This window comes from Dermacentor andersoni, chromosome 1 (assembly GCF_023375885.2).
Source record: "Dermacentor andersoni chromosome 1, qqDerAnde1_hic_scaffold, whole genome shotgun sequence".
Classification (NCBI taxonomy): Eukaryota; Metazoa; Arthropoda; class Arachnida; order Ixodida; family Ixodidae; genus Dermacentor; species Dermacentor andersoni.
The window spans coordinates 143,066,227-143,091,683 of NC_092814.1; the positions used below are offsets into that span (position 1 = coordinate 143,066,227).

The 25,457-nt window shown below is 41.5% G+C and overlaps 1 protein-coding gene and 1 long non-coding RNA gene across 2 annotated transcripts in view; one reads left to right on the plus strand and one right to left on the minus strand.

The window, feature by feature from the left end:
* The window catches only part of raskol (Ras GTPase-activating protein raskol), a 179,806-nt gene that overhangs the window by 144,889 nt on the left and 9,460 nt on the right, over nucleotides 1-25,457 (minus strand). Inside the window, exon 3 of the mRNA XM_072287915.1 lies at nucleotides 25,018-25,135. Within this exon, the coding sequence (XP_072144016.1) occupies nucleotides 25,018-25,135 (118 nt within the window). The remainder of the gene's footprint in view (nucleotides 1-25,017; nucleotides 25,136-25,457) is intronic.
* On the plus strand, nucleotides 1,317-10,767 carry LOC126544626 (uncharacterized). Its single transcript, XR_008608772.2, has 2 exons — nucleotides 1,317-1,387; nucleotides 10,543-10,767. It is a non-coding gene; the product is annotated as an uncharacterized lncRNA (long non-coding RNA).

A 25,457-nucleotide genomic window follows, 5' to 3' on the forward strand; every position in this document is an offset into this window, starting at 1 on the left:
GGTTAAAGGTGAAATCACATAGGTGGCACCTCATGAGGTCATTGCACAACGAACATGCCACCATCTTTGTGCCGTGCACATGCACCATTGTATACAAGATCCCCTTCTCCTGCAGTCATATCTACATTTTGCAGGCTGGGAGGTATCTGAAAAAGAACCTCAGTGAACAAACTAGTAAGGCAGCAATGTACTTGCATTTGCTAGTGCACTGCCAGAGCTGCATATGCCAGCCACAGCAAAAGTAGCTGCGAGTGTTTCTACTGGCACCATTACCCCGTGGTATGCAAGATTATGGAGGCGTTCTTTATAAAAAAGAATGAGGAAAGATGTGTCACCTAGCTGTACAGTGCCCTCACTGACTGTGAAATGGCACTGCTGAAACTATGATAGCTGTGTGAGGTAAAGGGCTTTTGCTTCACGATTTTCCTCCCCCCCCCTTTTTTCCAGTGTTGCTCTCTCGAGTATGGTGAGGAATACGTGCCATGCCATAGCATTTCAGCTACAAAAGGGGACAGTGAGAAAAATAAATCGAGAGTTTAAAGTCAGTGCCTCATTCTTGCCATTCTTGCATATATCTTCATCCGAGTTTATTGTGCTGTTAACATTGGATAAGTTTTGTGTTGTTCAGTGGGAAAAATTAGCTTTTAGTAGATAGCAGACCCAGAGCAAGGTTAACAGGAGAGATTTAAGGGAGGCCAAAGGGCAAGAGAAAACATATGCGTTAGCAGACAAAAAAAGGTGACGAGTTTAAAAGAAGCAAATGTTCACTGTTTTTCGAAGGAGCTTAACAAAGAGCCTTGAAGCCATGTTACTTATTCTTGAAGGACAGTTCTTTATCAGACAAGGTCACATAAAGTTGGCCGACGGACAGGACACTGAGATGAGCCATCTCATGTGTCTCAATTATCTTGGGCTTGAGTTTGTCCTTTTGTCACTGACACAGACGCCTTCAAACTTCAGGCTGCACCCACACTTGCTGTAGTGGAGAGCTAGGTGGTCAGTCACTAGGTTGCCAAGTTCACAATAAGCAGGTGTACATGGCTCATATATTTTATGCTTCAAAACTAAGCCTCACAGTTGCAAGTCAGCACTGTGTATGTTTGTCTATTCATGTATTGTGTCTTCTCACACTGTTTAATCATGCAACATCACTAATTAGCCTAACAAGCTACCATTGTGTATTATTTTAAAGACTGCACATGTTGTATTTACTCAAATTTAGTGCACATTTAAAAAATGATAACTGGGCCTCCCGAAACTGGTGTTTCGGGAGGCCCAGGCCTGTTCTGGTAGTGTAATAATGTCAGTACTCGTCTCAGTCGTTCCACTTAGGCTTAAAGCAACCTTGAGCTGAATACAAAGGAAAGCTGCACTGCAAGTTTTGCAAGTAAGTTAGATTACGTTTTTCTTTGCAATGGGGGGTGCATTTTGGTGTAGATGTGTGTTCTCTAGTGTACAAGCTTGTCCTCCCCTTATCTCCTTGTGTGCACCCACCCGTCCTTTAATCTCAAGGGCTAAATTAGTTTGCCAGGGTAAGAATCAATATGAAAAAAAAGAAGAGACTTTTAAGGCCAAATTCTGAAACCTTCCTTTATTCGGGCCACTTCCTAACCTTATTTGAAGAGCCTTTCATGCTTCCTTACCGTGAAGGATGCATGGAGGAAGCAAGTGCATTCTGAAAGCTCCCTTCAGCCGCGCTCACGAGAGGAATCTTTTTGTTAGGTAAATAACGAATTCCAGGTGTCAGGGTTCAAGGGTATTTGTCATAAGTGTCACCAAATGTCTTTATTCAGCAAAAAAGTTAGTTCGTCAAATACTTTTTGTTACATTATATCGTTAGTATATAGACGCATACCCTTTTTCTTGATTAATGTTCAAGGCTAACACACTTAAGAGCACCTCGCGGGGATGCTGGCTGCTTTGGGTATACTAAGTTGTTGTCCTGTGCTGTTTCGCCCTTTTGTTCTCAACTGATAGTTGCAGTTGCTTTAAATTTTTGTCATGACGCTTCGACAGCAAAGAATTGGTGACAGTTGGGCGCTGTTCCTCAGACCGGTTCTCAATATATTGTTGCTGTAGGCTTAACAAAAGAGGCTGCACTAGTTCAACATGGACTAGAGATTTGGCGGCGTGTGCGGCAAGGAGCGCACACACTGCAGTATCCTGGAGGCCAAGGACACAATGCTTGCTTGTACTTTGCACTTCGCATAGAGCATGCTACCATCTGCTCAAACTCGCAGCCACCGTTTTCTTTTCGCCGGCCACCGGAAAGTATAATCGCACATGCGCAGATGAGCATCGCGTGGGCAAGAATTGCGAAGAACCTCTCGTTCAGTGAAATTACCAAGGAAAGGCATTGCCAAGGAACTTACTTAGTGCAAAAAAAAGCAAGAAAAGGAAGCATGAAGGTAGCTTCTGGGCTACCTTACGGTAAGGGAGTGCCAAGGAAGCCTCTACTAAGGATGCTTCAAAAAGGAAGCTTTCAGAATTGACGTAAGGTGGCCTAACTGCAATGAAGGCGTCCTTAGTAAGGTAAAGTAGGTTTCAGAATTTGGACCTAAGTCTGCTAAGGGTGGCCACAACCACTATTCTTTGTGCCTGCAGTAGCACAGTGAAGCTTGCCATGAGCTCAGTCTACTAATACGAAAATGCAATGCATAATGGTTCAGTTGCATCACCAATACTGATGAAACTAAACATAAAACCAATGCTATGTCATCAGCATTAAGCTTGCAACATGCAGCATTTACTGCACATATAAATTATCTGGTTGTTCATGCAATGCAGTTGCTATATGTTACTCACACATGCACTGAATGCAGGCACAGCACAATTCAATGGGATGATCTGAGACGCGCAGCACCACTGTGGCTACTGCAGCTTATTGTTCCTTGCTGTCCACAAAAGGCATGTTGAGAAAAAGAAAAGTGCCTTATCAAAAAGTCACAGTCACTTTAGCATACACTAAAGAGGATGAAGGCAAAAATTTGACCGCTCACGAGAAATTCATTAAATTTATTTGACATTTTGATTCTAATGCATTGTTACTTCCTGTTATACTTGTTTTCTCCCACCAAAGGTTGTGGGATTGAGTGCCTTAATTTTCACCCTAATTAACAGCAAAGGTCGCGGGTTCGACTCCCACCAAAAGTTGTGGTTTCGAGTAACTTAATTAACTTTAACTTAATTAACCATGTATTACTTAACTTCACCTTAATTAACACCAAAGGTAGTGGGTGTGACTCTCATTCTTCACGATGACAATTGGAATCCAACTTGGAGATATGGCCAGTTCGCCCATATCTCCATGTTGTGTCGTGGGTTCGAGTGCCTTGGTCAACTTCGCCTTAATTAACACCAAAGGTCGTGGGTTCGACTCTCACCAAAGGTCGAGGGTTTCACTCCCACCGAAGGTTGTGGGCTCGAGTGCCTCAATTAAGTCTGCCTTAATAAACTGTGTCTTAATTAACTTTGCCTTAATTATAAACCCACAGGTCTTGGGTTTGATTGCTTCAAGTGCCATAATTAACTTTGCCTTAATTAACACCAAAGGTCAAGGGTTTGACTGTAGCCACGAGTGCACTTTTAATTTGCCAAACATGTCATCTCTCCAAAACCTGAGCGAGCTGGAATGAAGGATTTCAGCTCACATGTGTGCTCAGAATTTCACTCGCGTACAACAGCAATCATGTGTGCCGCCATGCATTGAGGGACGTGAGTGCCACTTGTTAGCGTGGACTTTTTTTTTACTTCGTAATATGCACAGAATAAAGTGCAAAAGCTTATAATATATCAACTGCAATTTTAAGCAAGAAGTATGCAGTACTTATTGTATGTGATTAGTATGTGGTTATTTCCTAAATGTGTTATGTTTATTATGTTATTATTATAAATATAGATATGTGTTATGTTATTTCCTAAATATGTATGTTATTTCCTAAATACATTTAAACTTGTAAATTAGTCTTCCTGTACTTTGCCCATGTTTCTTTGGCAGAAAAACGTTTAGTGATGGAGGAAAAAATAAAAAGACGCAACGTTTCTTCTCTTAATTTCATGCACGAACTGCAGAATAAATGACATCAGTGTCATCATGGATTTTGTGGTATTTTAATGTACTGGACCCTTTTTGTTTAGAAAAGGCTCCAAAAGCTGCTAGGTTGAATGCTTGATTACTTTATAGTCAGATGTGACATTTTTTTTCATTGATATACAATTAATTAGCACCGAGTAGACGCTGTTAAATCTGTGACACCAAGGGAGTGCCAAAGTGGTGTTGCCATTTGCTTTTCATTTTTACGTCCTTTTTGGCTGACCAAGCTTCTGCTCATGGTCAGCCTGACCTATTTGCAATTACAGACATGCAGATGACTATTACAGCCAGACTGAATACTGCATTTTGGTGTCCCTATAAGTTTCACATTTGTATAACTAAGCCTCTCAGTTTAATGGAGTTCTGCAAAAAACACATTCGTACACAGTGTACTACAACTGCGATGTCACTGCAGTGGGCTCGAGATTAACTAGGCCTGCTGCGATTCTCACACTGTAAAATGCTATTGTGGCACTAGTTTTGTATTCACCCTTCATGAAATAGGAATCGAAACTACAATTTTATGCTCAGCAGTGCAACGCTTGATCTGCTAAGTCACTGTAGATAGATAACTCACTGCAACTATTATACTGAGTATTGTAAATGACAAGAAATAACATACCTATTCCAACACAAACAGCTTTAGTAGACCTGAACATCCGTTTTATCTGAACTGCACAAAAGTAAGAACAACAACATAAGAAATTTAGTGAATGCAGTCAATGAATAGTACATAGAGGCTAAAGGATCTTCGATTCCTTGTATCTAGCTAGCTGAAGGCACTTTGAAGTTCATTAACATGTGCTAGGCAGAGCTATATTCAGTGGAAGATGTTGTGCACTAAGCAGATGTGAATAAAGAAAAAGAATGAGTGCTCAAGAACATGTGTATTAAACTCAGCTTGCTACATGTATTACAGTCTGAATATAGGTGAGAAGTAAGCAAGCGACTGTAAATTTAAGCAGGTTGACATTAAACCAATGGTTGCCACATGAAATAAAAGGCATGTTTGGCACACAGTTTCTTTCATGAAAGCTTAGAAATTATTAATTTATTATGAGGTCAGCTCCTCTGATGCCACACCAAGTACTATAAAAGATTGAAAAAAATAAAAGGAAAAGAACAACTTTAAGCCCTTAACTGTTCCATTAGCTCTCTATACTAGTAGACTGCAAAGATGTAGTTTTCAGAACACGGGAAAAGAAAAATTTAAGTGAGTTAGTGTTTTTAAAGTAGTGCTTGTTACATGCATGTAACCACCAATTCTAGATTTCTTTTTCTTTTTCACAGCACAAGTCACTGTTTTTTCAGCCTTGCTTTTTAGAGAAGCCTGCCTAATGTATGGAAGATGTTATGTGCATCATAAAGGAGGGTGGGACATGCATGTGAACATTTTCAAATATTTTTCATAAAGGGTATCAATGGCATCCAATCTCTGACGTGTCAGCTACCTCACATCAATATCACTTTCATTCAACAAGTGTAACAGGGAATAATAAAAATTTTACAAGGAAAACCTGTCAACAGTATGAGTGTCACAGATCAAACAATATATACAGGGTGTTTCACGTAACTTGTGCCAAGGATTTTAAAAACGTGGTTAGCCGCAGCTGAATGAAACCAACGGCATATGGTTCGGCATCATGTGGTGCTCTTTAGAGTATTTTTTTATATTTGGCTTAATTAGTTAATTAACCAAGATGAATTCTGCAAAATGTTTAATATTTGCTTTAGGGCCAAGTGTGTTTTGTTGCATTGTAGAGGTGGTTTAGAAAGGACCAATCCAATATTTTGTGGCAACATACATGCTGTGTGGTGATTTTTTTGGTGTTCAAAGAAAGGCAGTGAAATATAAAATAAAGCCACGTGACTGTGCTCATGCGCTATCGTATTGCAGTGCTCTCAATCGCGGTTCATGAGAAAGAACCGTGTACGCAGATTGCGGCGATGTGAGCAGCCACGGCTCTAGGCATCGGCTCCACAGTGCGTCAGCATGTTTAGCGGTGGTACACGGGAAAGGAAGCGCCGTCGTCTCTGATAAGGGATAGGCTCGATTCATGGTTGAGAGCACTGCAATACAATAGCGCACGATCGCATTCACATGGTTTTATTTCATATTTTGTGGGCTGTCTTTAAATGCCGAAAAAAAAAAAAAAAAAAATCGCCACGCAGCATGTACATTGCCACAAAAAATTGGATCGGTCGTTTTTGAATCCCCTCTACAACACAACAAAATACACTTGGCCCTAAAGTGAATATTAAACATTTTGCATAATTCATTCATCTTCGTTAATTAATTAAGCGGAATATAATAAATACTCTAAGGAGAGCCACTTGATGGAAAACTATATGCCATTGCTTTCATTCAGCTGCGGCTAACCATTTTAAATCCTAGGCACAAATTATGTGAAACACTTTTTATAGACTTCTCACAGAATTTTCAAGAGGGCACTAAAAGCAATCTGTGCCTGTGTAGCATAGCTTGCTTTGACTGTTCAGAATATATCCCAAGTCACTGTTGCTATCTTCTTGCAGCGCAAATTAACAGACTTCATGCAGCCAAACATTAGTGCCATGGCACAACTAGCTGACAGACACAATGTTGAAGTACTGAATTGCAAACGAGTAGAAGTTTGACTGTGGCCACTTAGAGGCATGGGTGTGAGCTGAAAATTCTGAAGTATGATTCTCTTACTCTGTTGGAAAAATATGTGAAGTACTAGAAAGGTCGTGACTGTAGTTGCATCTGTGGTATCATAAGGGTGCATTTCATGAAACACTGTAAAATGGGACAAAGTATACAGTCAATGACCAATAATTCAGACTTGGAGACAACCTGAAAGTGAGAATAATCAGTCTGAAATAATTAAAAAAAATTAAATTATGGGGTTTTACGTGCCAAAACCACTTTCTGATTATGAGGCACGCCGTAGTGGAGGGCTCCGGAAATTTTGACCACCTGGGGTTCTTTAACGTTCACCTAAATCTAAGTACACAGGTGTTTTTGCATTTCGCCCCCATCAAAATGCGGCCGCCTTACCGGGATTCGATCCCGCGACCTCGTGCTCAGCAGCCCAACACCATAGCCACTGAGCAACCACGGCGGGTAGTCTGAAATAATTTATTTGCCAGAAATCAAGTATGTTTATCCTAGAAGTAGCCAGAAAAGCCATTGAACACCTTGCTGTGAACACATACTTTTGCATGCAACGTATTCAGTCTGTATTTTCTAAAAAATTTGGTACTACATTCAGTAAATTATCAAGCACCAGCACTTGCCTTACGAACTTTTGAGGCTTTTCTTAGTTCATCATTTGTTGCATATGACACTCTGCTAGCACGGGTAATGCTGGGCCCAATGGTGCCTGATCTTGCTAGCTTTCTTTTTCTTGCATACATAAAATGGCTACAGTTGGTTTTATCTATGCAACCTGACATGCCCATTAAGACTGTTTTCGGTGCTGCTCCGCATTTGTTTCTGTTCTTTAGGTGTTTGTTTTCTTTTGAAACTATATTCACTGCGGCTCCTGCTTTCTTTCTTTTTCTTGCATACATAAAATGGCTACAGTTGGTTTTATCTATGCAACCTGACATGCCCATTAAGACTGTTTCCGGTGCTGCTCCGCATTTGTTTCTGTTCTTGAGGTGTTTGCTTTCTCTTGAAGCTATATTCACTGCGGCTCCTGCTGTTCATAAGCTGGTAATGACTGTTTATGATCTGTGAAAAAAAAAAAAAAAAAAACGCCTGCTAACAGCCACCTTTGTAGAGATATGCCAGTGGGCCAGCCATTTCGTGGGAAGAATTTGAAATGTTTATGGGATAAAATAAACCAACTTTTTATTAAGAATGGATGTTCTATGCTGAGTTCCACATTGTAACATTTGACTTTTGAGTTCATGACAATGGGATTCACTAACATTTTGTGGATTCACTAGCCCAGTAAATAAAGTTTAGCAGGCTCCTTTAGGTTTTGCATTCAAGGGTTGCAACATGCAATCTCAGGTCACTTCGAGCATAAAATATGGTTTCGTACCCCTTGGTCAAACGTAAATAAAAAAACTATTCAACTTAAAGAACAATTACAACTCTGCAATGACAGCAAGCACAGGTGCTCAGCTGTACATGTATGAGCATTACTTGAGCGGACACATTTCGTTACATTTTCTGAAATTTGTGAAAGTGAAGTTTAATTGTGTGTCGTATTAGGCACACCCAGCTACTTCTCAGTTAGACTACCCATGGTCGCAGAAAATACTGTGATGTTCTGAAAAAACATCAATCAGCTGCTCTGAATGCAGGAGGACATAATGTACCTAAGCATACTAAAAGTTAATAGGCCCAGCAATTTAACTTGTGTTCAATATTTTAAAATTACAAGTGGGGAATACATGGAATGCAATTGTCCAGGTATTATTGCATATTAAGCTCTTGACAAGTCTTCCAGAGTTATATCCTTTCTATTTAACCCATATACAGCAGAACCTCATTAATTCGAAATCCAAGGGGACAAGAAAATTATTCAAATAAAAGAGAGTTCTAACAAAAGAGAGCACCTTTGAATATCACACTTGATAACGTGTGCAGTACAGAGTGCAATACAGTCACCGACCGATAATTTAGATTCAGTGGGGACCACCTAAATGCCTGAATAAATGGGGCCCAAAATATTGAAATCATCAGAAAATAACTCTGTTCTACAAGTGGACAGAAAAGCTGGCCACCGCGTTGCCACACGCATATACACTCGAACCTCATTATAAGGAAACAGAATGTAAAAAAATAATGGATATAACGAAACAAATGAAATTCCCCTTGAAATTCCCATAGAGATCCATGTATTTAAAACCTTGTTTCAAGAAAGAAAAATTGTCCTACTAATGGATATAATAAATTAGATTTGTCTACGAAACCAAAAAAACACCAGACCATACCACGCTGAGTATATCACTTTCCGCTGGGTAGGAGTAAGTAAGAATATGCTGAATAAGTCATGTCGCCATATGCTTGATATTTCCTTTTCGAAGCAGACAGAGAGTCTCAAGCAAGCAGGTTTTCCAGAACATGTGCTCATGCCCGTAGCTGAAAGGATGCTGAAACAAGTCATGAACAGCCGCGCTGGTATTCTGAATGACAGACAACTATTTAACAAAGAAAGGCAGAAGGTGGTTGTGTTGCCCTGTATTCATTGGCTGTCACACAATCTAAAAAGAGTCAGGCAACAAGCCAGAGTAAATGTGCTGTTTTTGGCACCCATGAAACTTTCACGCCTGTGCAAGATGACAGATCCCTGCAATGAGAAGCCCTCAGGATACACCACAAAACATAAAGATGGATACGTCTAATGAAAACTGATCTATGGCTGTGATCTATGAGATCCCACACGGCTGTGGGAAAAGTTACATTGGTCAAACAGGGTGGTGCCTTAATGAATATCTGAAACACCACAGCTATAAAGTTCAAAGAAAAAAACGACAGTCATCTTGCCTTTCACTGCAGGGATTGCCTTTACAAGCCGAATTTAATTGCATGTTCAACAATAGGCCAGAGCAAGGACCGATACACTAGGCAAATCATCAAAGCCATGGCAATAAGACAGTTAGATGAGAATTGTGTAAGCATGCCTTCTCTCTCGCTTTCTAACAAAGAAATTGCTTACCTGGGGAATAGTGCGCGCTGAATATGCGCATACCATAATGTGTCTCGTACATCAGCGCATGCTCTGTTTCGAAATAAATGGGCTGTAAGTAGCGACCTGTGTATCCTGTACCCCCCTTTCTTTTTCTGTGTCTTCTTACACAAAAAAACATTTTGGCAATGCATGACCAACTTGTCCAAATCATCACTTTGACTATGTGAAAAGGCTACGATACTTTCAGTTTCAAAGAGGTGCTGGCGACGTATCAAAATATAGGTTTTTCTGCTCGACTTGGTGGTCGAATGAGCATGTGGTCATGCAGGTGGAGCAGCAAAAGTCTAAATTTTCGAGCGGCACACTGTAAGGCGGTTGAAATTTCTGCGAAGCTATGTGAATTATCAGTCAGCGACTGTACCATACGTTTTTGTAAGGACTACCTCAGAAATCATAGGCATATCTGCCAACCTAAGGACCACAAATTCAGGAGATTTGCAGAGAAGGGGAGGGGGGACAGGGTGAACCAAGGTTGTTGCTATTTCTTTCCCTCTGGGCCACAGCAACATCAGGAACAGCTCTGAATGGTTGCCAGTACAGTTTTATTAGATGTCATGGTGCTCGTATTCTGATCAGAGACTGTGCATGCTTGCGTATATAATTAAAGGGGCCCTGAAACACTTATATAATTAATCATAGAATGGCCTCACTATTAAAGGTCTCACGAATCTCATGCCAGGAAATTTTTTCACATCCTTCAAGTATAAGTGAAGTTATCACACTGATACACGGCTTTCTTTCTCCTTTCGTCTCCACTAGCCCACTGGAATCTACACAAGGGAGAAGTCAAGGAGGCAAAAATGAGCCCAAAAGTTTAGTGGCTTGGCAGCAAGAGGGTTTGTTGCGGCACTCTGTCACGGTTGAGGTAGACTACGCTACAAAGCACGCCTCTGCTAGCTAGGAGGCCATGCACAGCAGGTGCAGCTACGTGCAACTGTCCTGTGTAGATTGGCAGTACAAAGATGAAATGTTTTTTCGGTCTTACTGAGATGGCATTTTGATTTCTTTAACCCAAAATTAGCAATGATAGTATTACTGAGAATGTTCTTGCAATCATGAAAACAGCCAATAGCTGTTGGTGGGTCCAGCTGCTAGTGATGACACTGCATGATTACATTGTGAAAGCAAGAGCAAGCAATTTTTTGCCGTTTTTTGACACGTTCACAGGAGCCTTTTTTACAGATCAGCAATGTTTTCTTACTCTGTTCAAAAAGTGTTTCAAGGACTTTTTAAGGAACATGTACTATGTCCTGTGACAGTGACCCCTTTCCACTCTTGTATGCTTCCCCACATAACAGGCTTGTATTGTGGCGAAGGCGATAAAAAGAAACAGCCATTATGCAATGCATATTAGACCTTAGCCTCACGCACTCAACGCAGGTCTCAATCTGAAGCGAACACATTTAGGCCTACAGTGACCACACACAAATATCTACCTACCTAGACTATAATGGCAAATATTACGTGACTGTGCTGCATGACGCAGTCTTAAAAAGCGAAGCTTTCTTTGCCCTTTCCTTTGACTTTTCCACTGCTGCTGCTGTCTTGCATGCCACATTGGAGGGTGGTTCAGAGCTTGTATATACATGGAAGGACCATGGCAGAGAGGCAAGGCGATGTGAGAAATTTGTTTAGACTTTTCTATCGTGTCTCATGTACACAATGCCCTCTGGAGCTGCCTCGGCAGCGTGACATCAGCCTCTTGGACAACTGTAATTATCCATGCTCCCCCACAAAAGAATTCCAGAAACTGCATCGTTTACCTCTCTACAAGCACAGAAACAGCACAGAAAGCTTTGCTTATGATTGCCACAGTGCGTGGGATCTGCAGAATTTTCTTGTTGCTTTTTTTTCGTGGTAGGGTTGGGTCAGTTTCTCGGAAAATTTATGGCCATGTTTGTACATCATCATCATCATCATCATCATCATCATCATCATCATCATTCTGGCTACGTCCACTGCAGGACAAAGGCCTCTCCCATACTTCTCCAACTACCCCGGTCATGTGCTTCTTAGCACCCTCTGCTGCGTCACAGGTCTGACCACAGCCATAGTCAGTTGCTTCGCAGCTGCTGGGGACTGAGGGCCGGGGTTTGATTGTTGTATTCATATAGGAGGTTGTGGCCAAGTACTGCACCAGGGTGGCCAATGCTCGTACAATGGGTCAGAATTGGGGAGTCTCCCGGACAAATCGGGAGAGTTGGCAGGTATGTATGGGTCATTGAACGAATGCGGCTAATTCGAGCGGGGAATGCAAAGAGGAAGGCAATCGCACTGGTACGTTTCAAGGACTACGTGCCTATCAGATGGAACCACAGCATTTAGTCCTGGTAATCCGTTGGCGATGCAGAACGCCCTAGAAGCCCAATTTTTCATTGCATCATTTATTTGCTTATCTGCTGAAGTATGACACATGATGACGGTAGGCTAAAATGTTGACTGGGCAGCATTTTACTCCGGTTTTTTAGAGAGGCTGTGCATGTGCTGTGGGCCTAATGCATAATGTAAAGCTTGGCTCAATTACTACGGTACGTATCATTATGGTAGGTAGCGACGCATTGGACATTTTGCCCTTTGGCTCGGGTTTGTCGAAAAGGCAGTCCGTCGGAGTGTGTAATTTTGTTGGAAATAATTGTTGCGGGGTTCTAAGGGTTCAAATTTACGGGAGTTTTTCCCTATTCAAATACATGCAATGCAAAATATCATAATCAAGGTACTTGAAGTCAAAGGGCAAGAGAACAGCTCCTCGTTGCCGGTGCGTGCTACTTTACTTCTACAATAAACCATTCATGTTTGAAGCAGTCACTGGCCTCTATAATTTTAACAATGGTGCTGTGACCAGGATACTAACTCGCCGTCCACAAGGAAGGTCAACCTGCAAAGAAGCAGCAGAGAAGGAAATGGCGGTGGAGGTGCAGATCGACCTGGATCGAGTGATGAGATCGAAGTGAAAACCACAAGCATCAGAACGGCTGACTGACACGTAAGGCGTCATTGTTGCCCGCCTAGAAATGAGCAAAGAAGTAGTAACAAAGAAAAGGAAAGTGCTTCGCTCTCGGATCATGCAGCTCATCAACGCAGCCAAACAGCAAATTAATGATGGAGCTAGCAGAGAACAGCTCACAATGCAGGCACAGATTAAGGAAATAAGCGAAAGCCATAAGAGCGCCAACAAACAAATGGCTAAATTTCTAACAGAAGATAATGCCGAAGCTGAATTTGAAAAAATAATAGAGTATGTCGTGAAGATAACGACGATCTTGTCTACAATAGAGTTTAGAATTCAAAAGCCTGTACAGTTGGATTTGAACTCTATTGTAGACAAGATCGTCATTATTTTCATGTATGCTCGATTATTTTTTCTAATTCAGCTTCGGCAGTATCTTCTGTTAGGAAATCAAAAATTATTCATAAGACAGGCAGCTCCTAAGAGTAACAGCATGGGTATTCAGATTCATAGACAATGCAAGAAAAGAACATCACAAGAAGCCATTAATAACGAAAATAATAAGGAATTTAAGAACGCATAACAGGAAAAGAGATTCTAACTGCAGCGACATATTGGATACGACAAACACAAGTACTACTCATGCAAACAAGTGGCAATGCAAATTCAAGGGCTAAATCCTTTAAAATAAATGGGCAAGACGTCTACTGTGACAACAAAGGACTTATAAAACAGAAAGGACACTTGCACTGCAGCCAAGGATCAAGCCGGCACGCCATTGTACTTCCAAAGGACGGGTATCTCATGGAACTAGTGATACGTCACGTTCATCAAATAATATCGCACGGCGAAGTTCAAGCAACACTAGAACTGCAGGCTAAATTCTGGACATGGCAAGGTCACCAAGCTGTAAAAAGAGTTTTAAACAAATGCATAGTCTGCAAGAGGCATAACACAAGACTGGCCACTCAAACTGCGCCTCCCCTCCCGGCAGACAGAGTTAACGAATTGGGTCCATTACAAGTCACGGGAGTTGACTTCACCGGAACACTTTACGCAAAAAACAACTATGAGATTGTAAAACAATATGTAGTAATTTTCACCTGCACAGTAGCGAGAGGAATAAACTTGGAGATGACTAACGACATGTTGACATCCAATTTTTTACAAGCTTTCCGGAGATTCACTGCACGATGGAGTATATCTGCCATAATCTACTCGGACAATGCCAGGACTTTTACAAAGACCGAGAAGGAAATCAATGGAATGCTTGAAGCTGTTGGGCACGAATGGGTGAAGGATTACTGCAGTATATACCAAATACAATGGAAAACAATAGCCAAGTGCACCCCGTGGTGGGGAGGATTTTACGAGCGCCTCACACAAAGCCTGAAGACATCAATGCGAAAAATCATTTCAAGAAAAACAACTTCAGTTGAGGAGCTACGCACAATTGTAGCATAAGTTGAAAGAGCGCGTAACAAGCAACCATTAACTTACGTGCATGGCAAACCTAATGAGCCCATGCCATTGACGCCTGCTGACATCATAGGCAGATGGCAACAGCTTCAAGACAGACAAACAGGGCCATACAACGGAGAAGTTGAAGAAGCATGGCGAAGTAGATGCAAACTCATGAAAGCTTGGTGGAAGAGATGGCGTAGTGAATATCTCAAGGAAATAAGAGCTACTGTCAAAGCCAACACGCGACAAGTGAAACCATTGTTCAAATGCAATGTGGTGTTAACTGAAGATCGGGGTCCAAGAACATTTGGGCAGTGTGGCAAATTGAAAAAAAGTTACCCTGGATATGACGGAATAACAAGAGCTTGTCTGCTTCGGACAGGCAACAAAGTATTTCTCAGAAGATCTGGGAACATCTACCTTCTTAAAGAGCTGCTTCAAATAGCCCACCAAAGCTTACCTTAGTGCAAGTTGGGTGGGCGGGAGCCTGTAAAATATCATCATCAAGTCACTCGAAGACGAAGAGCAAGAGAACAGCTCCTTGTCGCGAGCGCGCGCTACTTTACTTCTTGAATAAACCGTTCATGTTTGAAGCAGTCACCGATCTTGATTGTTTTAACTTGCAATGCTGACGGGACCAACTGATAAGTTATAATTATGCATTAATTCGAATTAAGAGATTTCAAATTGCCTTCATTTCATTGTATTAGTCTGCGGCATCAGCAGGTTCTCAAAAGGAGATGATCTACCATAGATGCAAGATTTGTGCCTCATATTGCAGAAAGGTGAATGAATACCCATCATGCCAGCCCACTAGTTGCATATAACATGTGCAAATATGTGCTGAGACGTGATATTTTTTCAGAAACCTGATTTCACTGTCACTTCTTTCCTTAAAAAAAAGAAAAAGAAAATGCACATCAGAAGTGACAGACAGTATTAAAAAAAAAAAGAAAGAATACTGGGTCCACAAAGTGAAACTGTCAGTGATTTTAATAAAAATGCCATTTTAGCTAAGCAAATGCTGCTTGCGCAGGTGGGTTATGTGCTTTGGCAGACACAATCTTTGCGAACAAGTACAGCCAGCATGTAAATCACAGAAGTTAGGTTTTGAAACCTGCAGTAATGAAGAAAAAGAAGAAAGCACATTTCTGGCCAGCTGTATGTCATCTACACACAGCAAACGCTTAAACAAACACGGAGTACAAACACATTTTTGAAATAATGGAAAGAAGGCTGACACTGAAATGAAGTTCAAGAAAAAAAGTGGGCGACTTGTTACCTTTCTTGAATTTCGTATTATGGTGTATATTTATGTTAAACATTTGAAAGCAATTGTATTCGAGGACAAGTCCATTTGATTTGACACTTCGAAGGTGTTCGCGTTCCAAAATATTCACCATCAACTTTGACACTCAGTATGCTAATTTCGCTGTCAGAGGGAGGGGTCCTGACACAAAGATGAACACACCATGTGACACAGTCGATAGACCTGTCACTGTCTGCAAACAGTATGACAACACTGCGAGTGCCCCTCCCATCTGCCGCACCTTCAACAGGGGCTGCTGGTTGGCAAAAAACGTTCATGCGACCGGATCTCTCTGCATAAGAACACTGCTTATATATCAAATGCGGCAATTGTAATTCTGGCATATTGCTATTTTTTGAAGTTACAGCATCTACGAACTGTGCTTAGAAAGCATAATCGTCCTCGTTTTGCCAGTACAACATAGCATTGTTGCCGAGTGCACGGTCCCCTAAGTTGGCATGTAGTGATTTTCACAAGACTGTGCCTCCTCTGTAGATCAAACAGCCACAACAATTTATTATTCTTCGAAAGCGAACATTTTATCACACATGACGCACATTTTCCAGTGCCGAAATCATACTTCGCTTAAATGACTGGTCTTTGGACAAAAATTGTTATTCCATTGTTGTGAAGGTACTCATTTGCGCCCCATTTACACTGTAGCTTTAAACGATATACAACATGAACTTCGTCTACAGCTATCAGCCATACACATCAGGGCGACTCAGTGGAGCCGTACGAAGTGGCACCGCCTAAATTCAGATGAGGGAGGAATGCAGAAACACTTGTTACCGTGTTTTAGGAGCACGGTAAGATATCCCAGGTGGTCAAAATTAATCTGGAGGCTTTCCTTACAGTGTCCCCCATAAGCTGCTGTGCAGCTTAGGTATGTTAAACACAATAATTTAATATTAATTATTAGTCAAGATCATGTGAATGTACAAAGCAATATTGTACAAAAGTACATAATCTGCTACGTGGTAACTTTGTTGTGTCTGCTGCCTTCCTTTGCTGCTCTCAGCTTTAAAGGACCCAACTTTTTCATGTTTATGTGCATCAGCACAGCATGAAATCCATGCCGTAAAGGTGAGTACAACAATAAAGAAGAAAAAAAGAAAGTTCAGTTTTACTTAAGACCCGTGAGATCTGCATTAAAATGCGATAATTTCAGAAGTTTGCCATTTGGGCATTCTCAGTGGTGATATGTATACACGCAGCTTTGGCAGAGGTCAAAACATGGTAGGAGCTCATTCATAGTCATACCTTTCAGTCAGATTATGTTCAAATTAGGGCTTTTTTTTTCTGCTCACAGTGCAGATGGCACCGAGATACATGCGCTCATTAACACCATGTTTCATTAATTCTCAAGTGTTCCATAATTACGCGTCCTGAAGTTCTATCGATGCTCGATCATTATGACTGGCCTTATTACAGACGACACACGTCCACAGTATCACAAGCAAGATGTATTGCAAATCACGTAGTACACACACACACACACACACACACACACACACACACACACACACACACACACACACACACACACACACACACACGTACACGCACACGCACACACACACACACACACACACACACACACGTATGTTTCCCTATGCAAAGATGAGTTATCATCTGATAATTTGACTTAGAGGACCCTGTATTATTATGTGGGTAATAATACCAGTAACATAAATAGCAATTTTCTAACCCATAGGCACCGTACAGCTGTCACATGGCATCAGACAGTATAATGAACACCACCACCAATGGCTAAATTTTGTCTGTGAAACAGACGACACTCTGAAGGAGAAGTGTTGGGCACATGGCACAATCAGTTTTTTGCCGTAGTTTTAGACAGTTCAAATTTTGTAAGTAACATTTCTGAACTTCAAGCATTGAAAATGCCATCCACACAACTGATTGTGTGCATGTGAGACAAAAGTGTGCAAAAGAGACATTAAATAATGTGCTAATGAAAACTTAAGAGGGCAATTTTGAACTAAAGATAAATGAAATCTATACATAACTCAGACTTGCGGTGCGTTTGCTCAGTGCTTCGGCAGACAGCAATATGTGACTGTCTTGCTGTTTTCAGCCAATGGCTGACTTTTGTGTTGCTCTTACAATGTGATTGTGGCTTTCAGCTCTCATTATGTATCATTGCTAGGTCTCGGTGTACAAAGTATGAACGGATTTCTTTTGTGATGGCATGAATGTGTAATGATGCAAACAAAGGAAGAAGGTCAACAGCACACAGCATTACCAATTTCTGACACAGCCTCGAGGACATAAATGCCGAAAGCTTTGTTTTCTGGAGAGGTGAAAGTGCCCTTGGTGTACCATATTTATTCACATAATAGACACTTTTAAAAAAAAAAAACCAATGCAAGGCATCTAATATGGAAGGTAAATTTTATTTAAACATAAGACAGTAATGAATAAAGATATTCATTAGATAACTTTGCAGTAAATATACACGTCCACTATTTGCAAAGTGTCGGCTTTCTGGTCTTCAGCCCCCAGAAGGTGTGACGTGTCCCATTTGTCGTGAGCAGTTTGTCATGCTGCTTCCACCAGTAGCTCATGCGGACTTTACCAACACTGAAATGCTTTCTGGCAGCACGATTCCCATGCTCCACCACATACTACACAGCCTTTGACTTTGGCCGTATAGCTGGAACTACAGCCCAATTGCCCACAGCAAAATGCATGACAGGCAGAAAAGCAAGCAACAGACAATGCTGTCATGGAACGGTTGCACTTTAAGTAGAAAAAAGTCATGCAGATACCATGCACTGCGCAAATTGGTGTAAGCGAAGCTTTGATGAGCTGGCAAGAGAAAACGGTTCATCACGATAAGAAACATGCAGAGGATTTCGACAACGGACACATCCCAGTAATCAGCCACGGTGATGCACCTTTCAGAGCAAAGGTAAGTTTTATTCATAGGTGATATGCTTGAGCAATTGCTTTAGGTGAGATTTCATGTGAATTGGCACCAGACACTACGGAGTAGATGGCTGAAAGCTTTCCTGAAACTGTGAAGATGGCACATTTGTCAGCCTGCTTCCAGTACAGCCAGTGACCGCAGTGGTGCCATATGGAAGGAACAGGAAGCCCACCACTGCCTCATATCTCTGGCTTGGAGATCAGGCCTATCAGGCTTCATCTAGAGACACGATGCCATAAAGTGTGCGCCTATATTTGTATTTGTGCAAGTTCGAAGTGCAAACAACGCATCATTATTTGGCACACTTTGGCGGTGCCTACAGGACACCAAAGGGACAATGGGGACACCTAAGCTGATACCTGGACTGGTCCAGAGGTTGGAGGCTCACCAGGGCCTCCGCGTGCTTGGGGTGTATATGTTGTACAAGGGAGAATCAGATAGTCTTTGCCCATACTTTTTATTAGCCAAAATAAGGTACATATAGGTAACTACAAATATATATATACACTATTCTACTTACCTTTCACTATTTTTCCACATAGTCCCCACACCGGTTCAGACATATGTCCCATCGCAGCATTAAATTTGAGGTGCCCCTGCGGTAGAATTCATTCGGCTGACTGTGGAACCACTGTCAAACTGCTGTCATGGCTTCATCATTGCATGTGAATCACTGTCCTGCCAGGAACTTCTTCAGCAGACTGAACACGTGGAAATCACTAAGGGTAAGGTCCGGACTGTATGGTGGGCGTCCCAGAGTCTTCTAGTAAAACGACCGGAGCTTGTCGGCAGTTCTGACTGCCACACTTCAGCGTTCATACCCCGTGGACGTGTGAGGCACAACCACTATCTTCAACAACTGGCAGATAAGGCCGGGCCAGTCCAAGAAAGGTCCACCGCTGGGAATGGATAAGTTGACTTCGCAGTTACAGCCGTAATTTGGCTAAAAAAAATGGGGAGGGGGAGGGGGGCAAAGACTGATTCGCCCTCGTATGTTGTTGTGTGTTGTAAGTATGTGTAAGTATACTGCAAGTTGTTGTTGGATGTTATTGCAAGTATGTTGCATGCGAACAAATGTCCTGGCATACCCTGACCTCGGCGGCCCCCGACCCATGGAATGCCCTGCATCCAGCTTTGATCCACCCCCCTGCCCTTTAGGGGGCCTAGAAATCCTGCACTGCCTGCTTTATTACAATTTCAAGTGCTTTCTTGAGGCCTCCACATGCCGGAATTTTTGTTTTTGGATGCCTAGTGCTTTCCAGCAAACTCAATGGCACTGTTGTCACTGGCTGTAAGGGGGCAGGTTGACAAAAGTATGAAAGATAGTGAGCTTGGCAAAGCTCCAGAAATGCTGTTGGCTGTATACGCCAAAGCATCCCGTGCCGATGCAAAACCTCAATATGAAACCTTGTGAAAGTGACCGTATCGCCAATAGCGAAATATTTTTTTGGTTGAGACAGCCAACGACGACTGCCACTATCATGACGGTGCACCAAATCTAGGGTTGTCAACTCTCAAGTGGACGAAGTCAGGACTGAGTCGCTAGTCTGAGTCTGTATGTGCAACCATGTTGCACACATTCTTTAGTCGTACCATATCGTGAGATATGCAACAACAAAGGTACAGTAATTGCCAGGCTAACATGGCTGCCAATATACAGATATTGGCACTTGAACTAGGGCCTACAACAGAATGAGAACCACGACAAAAAACATAGCCACCTTTATGTTTATGACAATGCAACAGGAGACAAAAAAGAAGAATGTGCAACAGAGCTCTCTGGTATTATAAAACAGAAATGTGATTTATTGATTGTTATTCAGTACAAAAAATGCAAAAGTCCTGACAGTTGATGGTCATGACTGGGTCAAGTTGGGAATCAGGGCTTTTACTTAAAAGTAGGGATGGTCCCATTAAATTCAGGACAATTGAAAACCCTAACCAACTGCAAAGATGTAGACAAAGAAAGCTATGCTTTAAATATATATAAGGGTACCATACTGCTCATGGTTCACTTGCTTCTAGATGCAAAACTGTCTGCAAATTTTTTTGATTGGTTGTCGCATTGGCACCGCAGAAGACAGCATTCATTTTTCTGCCAATAGATGGCTCTCATGGGATGTGTTATCATCATCAGCTAGAATGACTGAAACAGAAAACTTCAGCATGCCTGTTCGTCCATGAGACTAAGCAGGACTGCACTAGACCAAAGTTTGGATGCGATTATTACAAACAAGAAAGCCTAATTTTGAAGAGCAAGATGGTTATTATGCCAATGCATTCATTGTGCAAGTAAAATATGGTATTCGCAACTAAAATGAACTTCAGGAAGCACTGAAAAATCTGGCTACACTCTGCAGTATGGCGGATGCACCGAGGTCTTCACATCTCTGCTACCGCTGTCTTTGATAATTTTCTTGCAGTGTGATGTCAGCTTTTGCTGTTTTGTGGAAGGAAAGCTTGTAGTTGACACCAAGCACATCTTTTTTATCAATATACGAGAGGTACAGTGGGTAATGAGGCTGAAGTGGTCATGCTGCATGTGCGAACCTCCGGCGTGACTGTGTACCCGCACACAATTCTGATTAAAATCATCAATTCTGAGACCCATTGGTCATGGAAGCGAATTACTCCTGCACTTGCTGGATGGTCAGAAAAGTACAAGAAAGATTCTGCTGTTTTGATTTATGGTTAAGGTGTGAATATAACTTGGCATTTTGAGCGTGCAATCCAGCGGCTGGCCGAAAATTTGCTACCTGTACAGTCCGGCATGTTGAACGTGGCCCGCAGCAGTGCAGCAGTCAGCTCTATTAGCTGCTGCCGCTGTGCATGTAATAAGTACGTGACAAGAGAGTGTTTTTTCATTTGGCGAAGGCACAAACTCTGCAGGCTCTCTATAGACTAAAGAACGAGCTAATCTAAATGTGAGCTTTGCACTTTATAGTGAGGCCTAGTTCAGCATACAGTTTTGCGTTCTGAAAACTTCTGTCATCTATTTTACATTCAAGATATGCACAAGCTGACTGCTGCTTTGCTTAGCTGTGGTTGTTTCAGTAGGTTGCCTATTGTTTCTCTCGTAGAAAACAGAAACGATAAAAAAGAAGCCAAAGGATTTGCTTACAATAAAAAATGCACATTCGCACACCATGTGCAGGTTTGGCTTATGGTGCATGGCCTGATGGTAACTGATTGCTCTCCACAAGCTCTCTTCATACCACTGCCTATGGCTGCTGTGTAAACTAATGAAAGAGAAAAATCTGCTTCTGTGTAAAACAACATTAACTCATCTCTTGCATGAATCTGACCTTATTTAGCACGTTCCTCTATAGTTGAAGTACCCTGCGTTTTAAGACCACTTGAAATAACTTTTTTAATTTGTAAACAATTTGAATGAAATTTGCATCGTTAATGCATTTTTACCGGATGATTTCAAAAATGCAATTATTTTCTTATAATAAACATTTTTTATGATATCCAGAAGAGGATGTTTTCAGTTTGGGGCCTAATTAGCTAATTAACAGCAACTTGCACTGTAATGTACAGCACCTTGATACTTTTCTAGTATTAAGGTGGACATTTATTATGACCAAGTTTGACAACCTATAGCCTTGCTTCAAAATGACCTAAAACAACAATTTATAGCTTATATCCGAGACCCATTGGTCTCGGTACTATGAACATTCAGAATCGATTCCGTGTGCTGTACTACAAAAATTTAGCATGCCCCCCCCCCCCCCTACACACACATGTTCAGAATCGCCAAGGTAAATTCTGCATGTCTTGTTTTTTACAAAACATGCAAACTTTACCTCCACAGTAGGGAAATTTCTTTTTTTTAGTGAGCTTTCATGATGAAAGTGACAAGTCGTAGTTGCCATTTGCGCTTCATTGACTACAGATATCAAGCACACAGTGGCGGTATTCTTCAGTGATCACTTAAGATACTGCTATCACTTTCACAAGACTCTGCAGTGAACTTGTCAAAGTATGTGGATTTCTGGAACTGCGCACAGGTAGTGAGCTTGGCACTGGGCCAGAAATGCTGGCGGTTGATTAGGCCAACATATTTCGTGCCGAGTCGCGCAAAATCTGGCGAAGGTGCTAGTATCTCCAAAAATTATTCGCTGAGAATACTACTCTAGATCGTAGTTGAGTACGAAATGAACCAACAATGACCCTCACAAAAACGTGCTCCGTTGCCATTTTTGTGTTGGCACTGACACTGCATCTAGTGAAACCAAAACCTGGTTTTGGTTTCGTATCTGATCGTAAGACGCAGGCAATTTTCGGACCAATTTTCTCGGAATATGCTCGTTATGTTCAAGTAAATACGGTAGTTGTTTGCTTATTTTCAGTGTTAATTTTCATTAATATATTTGTTTCATTTTTTTTCTAACCAGCTGTTGCAGCTCGTACAAAGTTTGAATATCACAGTAGGCAGCGCAAGCATACACAGGCATTGAAATAAGAGACATAACTAAGCTTCGGTAATTTTGGTACTGGCTTTGCAACAGCAATGTTGCACTGTGTTCGTGTTTTTTTTCCTTTTGTCTCTGTTGTCTTGTGCTGCCCATGTCAGGCTGCATTACCAAGTCGCTCAGCAAACCACCGTTCTGAAGTAATGTTGAGACATGTCAAAATCATTGTCATAAAAATTTGCAATCAAGAAGCAAGAGACACACATAACATGCCGCACTCAGCAAGTGTGCTTAATGATGCGAGAGGTTAGGCTTGTTTTTACATTGAATGTACTATTGATACAATGTTCTGCGTCTCAATCATGAGCCTTGACCTCAAAAACTTGCAAATAAATTGTGTGGGCAGCTTTAATATAGTTTGAGAACTGTAAATGTTTTAAAACTACAACAGAACATGCTCATTATTTGATACAGCCATAATTTATGATATGACTTTGTAATAAATTATGACTGCGTTAATTCAGATACGACTTCCTTATAACGAGGTTCAACTTTATATATTTCTGTGTGGCTCATATGCTATGGAACAGTGTTAGTTTTATTCTTTATGGGTGGGAATTTTTGCTGTCAGGAATTGCACAGGCAGAACTGGAGCTGCCTATTACACTGCTTTATTGAAGTTTCTACTAATACTTAAACAAAATGCCATTAATTGTGGGCAAATGCAGAAGAGGCAACTCTTTAAAGAGGCCCTGAAACACTTTTTGAACAGTAAAAAAAATGTTGCCAATCTGTTAACGAGGCTCCTGTGAACATGTGAGCCAAATATCCACTGCACTGCATGCAGCAGGGAATTTACAATCTTGTGCCAAAAGCGGTGAAAAATCGCTTGCTCTCACTTCCACAATGTCGTCATGTAGCGTCATAGCAAGCAGCTAGACCCTCAATGGCTATAGGCTGATTTCCTAATTGTGAGAACATTCTCGGTAATACAATTAGTGCTCATTAGAGTTAAATAAACAAAAAATATATATGTCTGCGATCTCAAAAAGAGAGAAAAATAATTTCACAGAAAAATAATTTTATCTTTGCACTGCTGGTCTAAACACAATACAGTAGTTGCACATTGCTGTGTCTGCTACGTGTGGCCTCGGAGATTAAAAGTGCTGCCTAGATACTGCAGCCACTATGGGATGCCACCATGAGCCGTCTCGCGTTCAACTTTTGGACCAGACCAGAGGGGCAATGCTCCCTTGTGCCCCCTTGCCGTCTCCCCTGTGCATCTTCTAGCGCACTAGTGGACCTGAATGGGGAGAGAAAGCTGCTCATCGGTTGCTTATGCTCAAAGGATTCAAAATATTTTGCAGCAGGAGATTTATGAGGGAATGTAATTTAATTGTGGCGTCATTCTACCATTCATTAAAAAGTGTTTCAGGGCCCCTTCAAATTTTTTAGCAAGTGCAAATTTTTTATTAGGTGTCTTAGCAGAAACAAAGCTTGCTATGATGTTCCGAGTTTACTATTTATTCATTCAAGCCTGTGTAGTGGCTTTTTGACCCCGGCTCTCAGCATCCCAAATGTTGGAATAAAGTTTGATTTGATTATCGACAAAGAACAGCCCGTACAAAGGCTCAACAACTACACAGCATTTTTTTCTTGTGTTGCGCTGTCATGTTTGAGGGCGCGTGTATTGCTCCAGGTGAATCATGGAACATTAAGTTCCTGGTAATTCTTATCAATTTTTCTCAACAGATTGACTAGCTGTTGTTTTAATTAGGGACCAGTAGCAGTACACTGTACTGTGTCCTTTTCATTAGGGCTGCCCACTAGAACTTCTCTTGACAACAATCAACCTTGGACAATGAACAGACTTAACAATCCAAAGCCACAGCTAGGCTACAAGGGATGTCATAGTGAACTTTCTTGGATTAATTCTGACCAGGTGGATTTATTAAAGAGGCACTGAAATCTTGGCGCACGGATGCTTTTTCATTCTGTCTCCATGTCAACACAACTGTTACAGCCATAAATCGAAACTGTGACCTGTTTCAACAGAAGAATGCCACATCAAGTGAGCCACAATGGCAGGTAAATAAAATCCAAGAGTTCCCATAATGGCAAATTATAATCAGGATTTAGTCACCTGGTGGAGAGCAGCAGCTGAGCAGACGGTCATCACGTAAAGAGCCTGTCTCCGAGAGTGGACCCTCATCTTCCTCAGGAAGAACTCTCTCCCAGTCTGCACCCCACAGTCGGCCCTGCTGAAGGGGCAGCACAGTTTTACTACTGCAGCCTTTGTTCAGCAACAGACAACTCAATGCATGCAAAAACAGGAAGGAAGAATCACCTGTAAGCTTAGAGAACATGTAGCACCAGTACGTGGCTTAACCTTGTGCAACATGATTACTAATGTTGCACTGCTCAGTGGTACTGGCCACTTTCATTAAATACTAAGCTCAACACATCTTTTTAAATTTTCTGTGAAAATTACTCTACTTCACCATTAACAGAAAACATACAACATTAGTAGAATGGTACAGTAATACTGAGAGATGTCAGCATTAACATTTACCTAGCTGTACC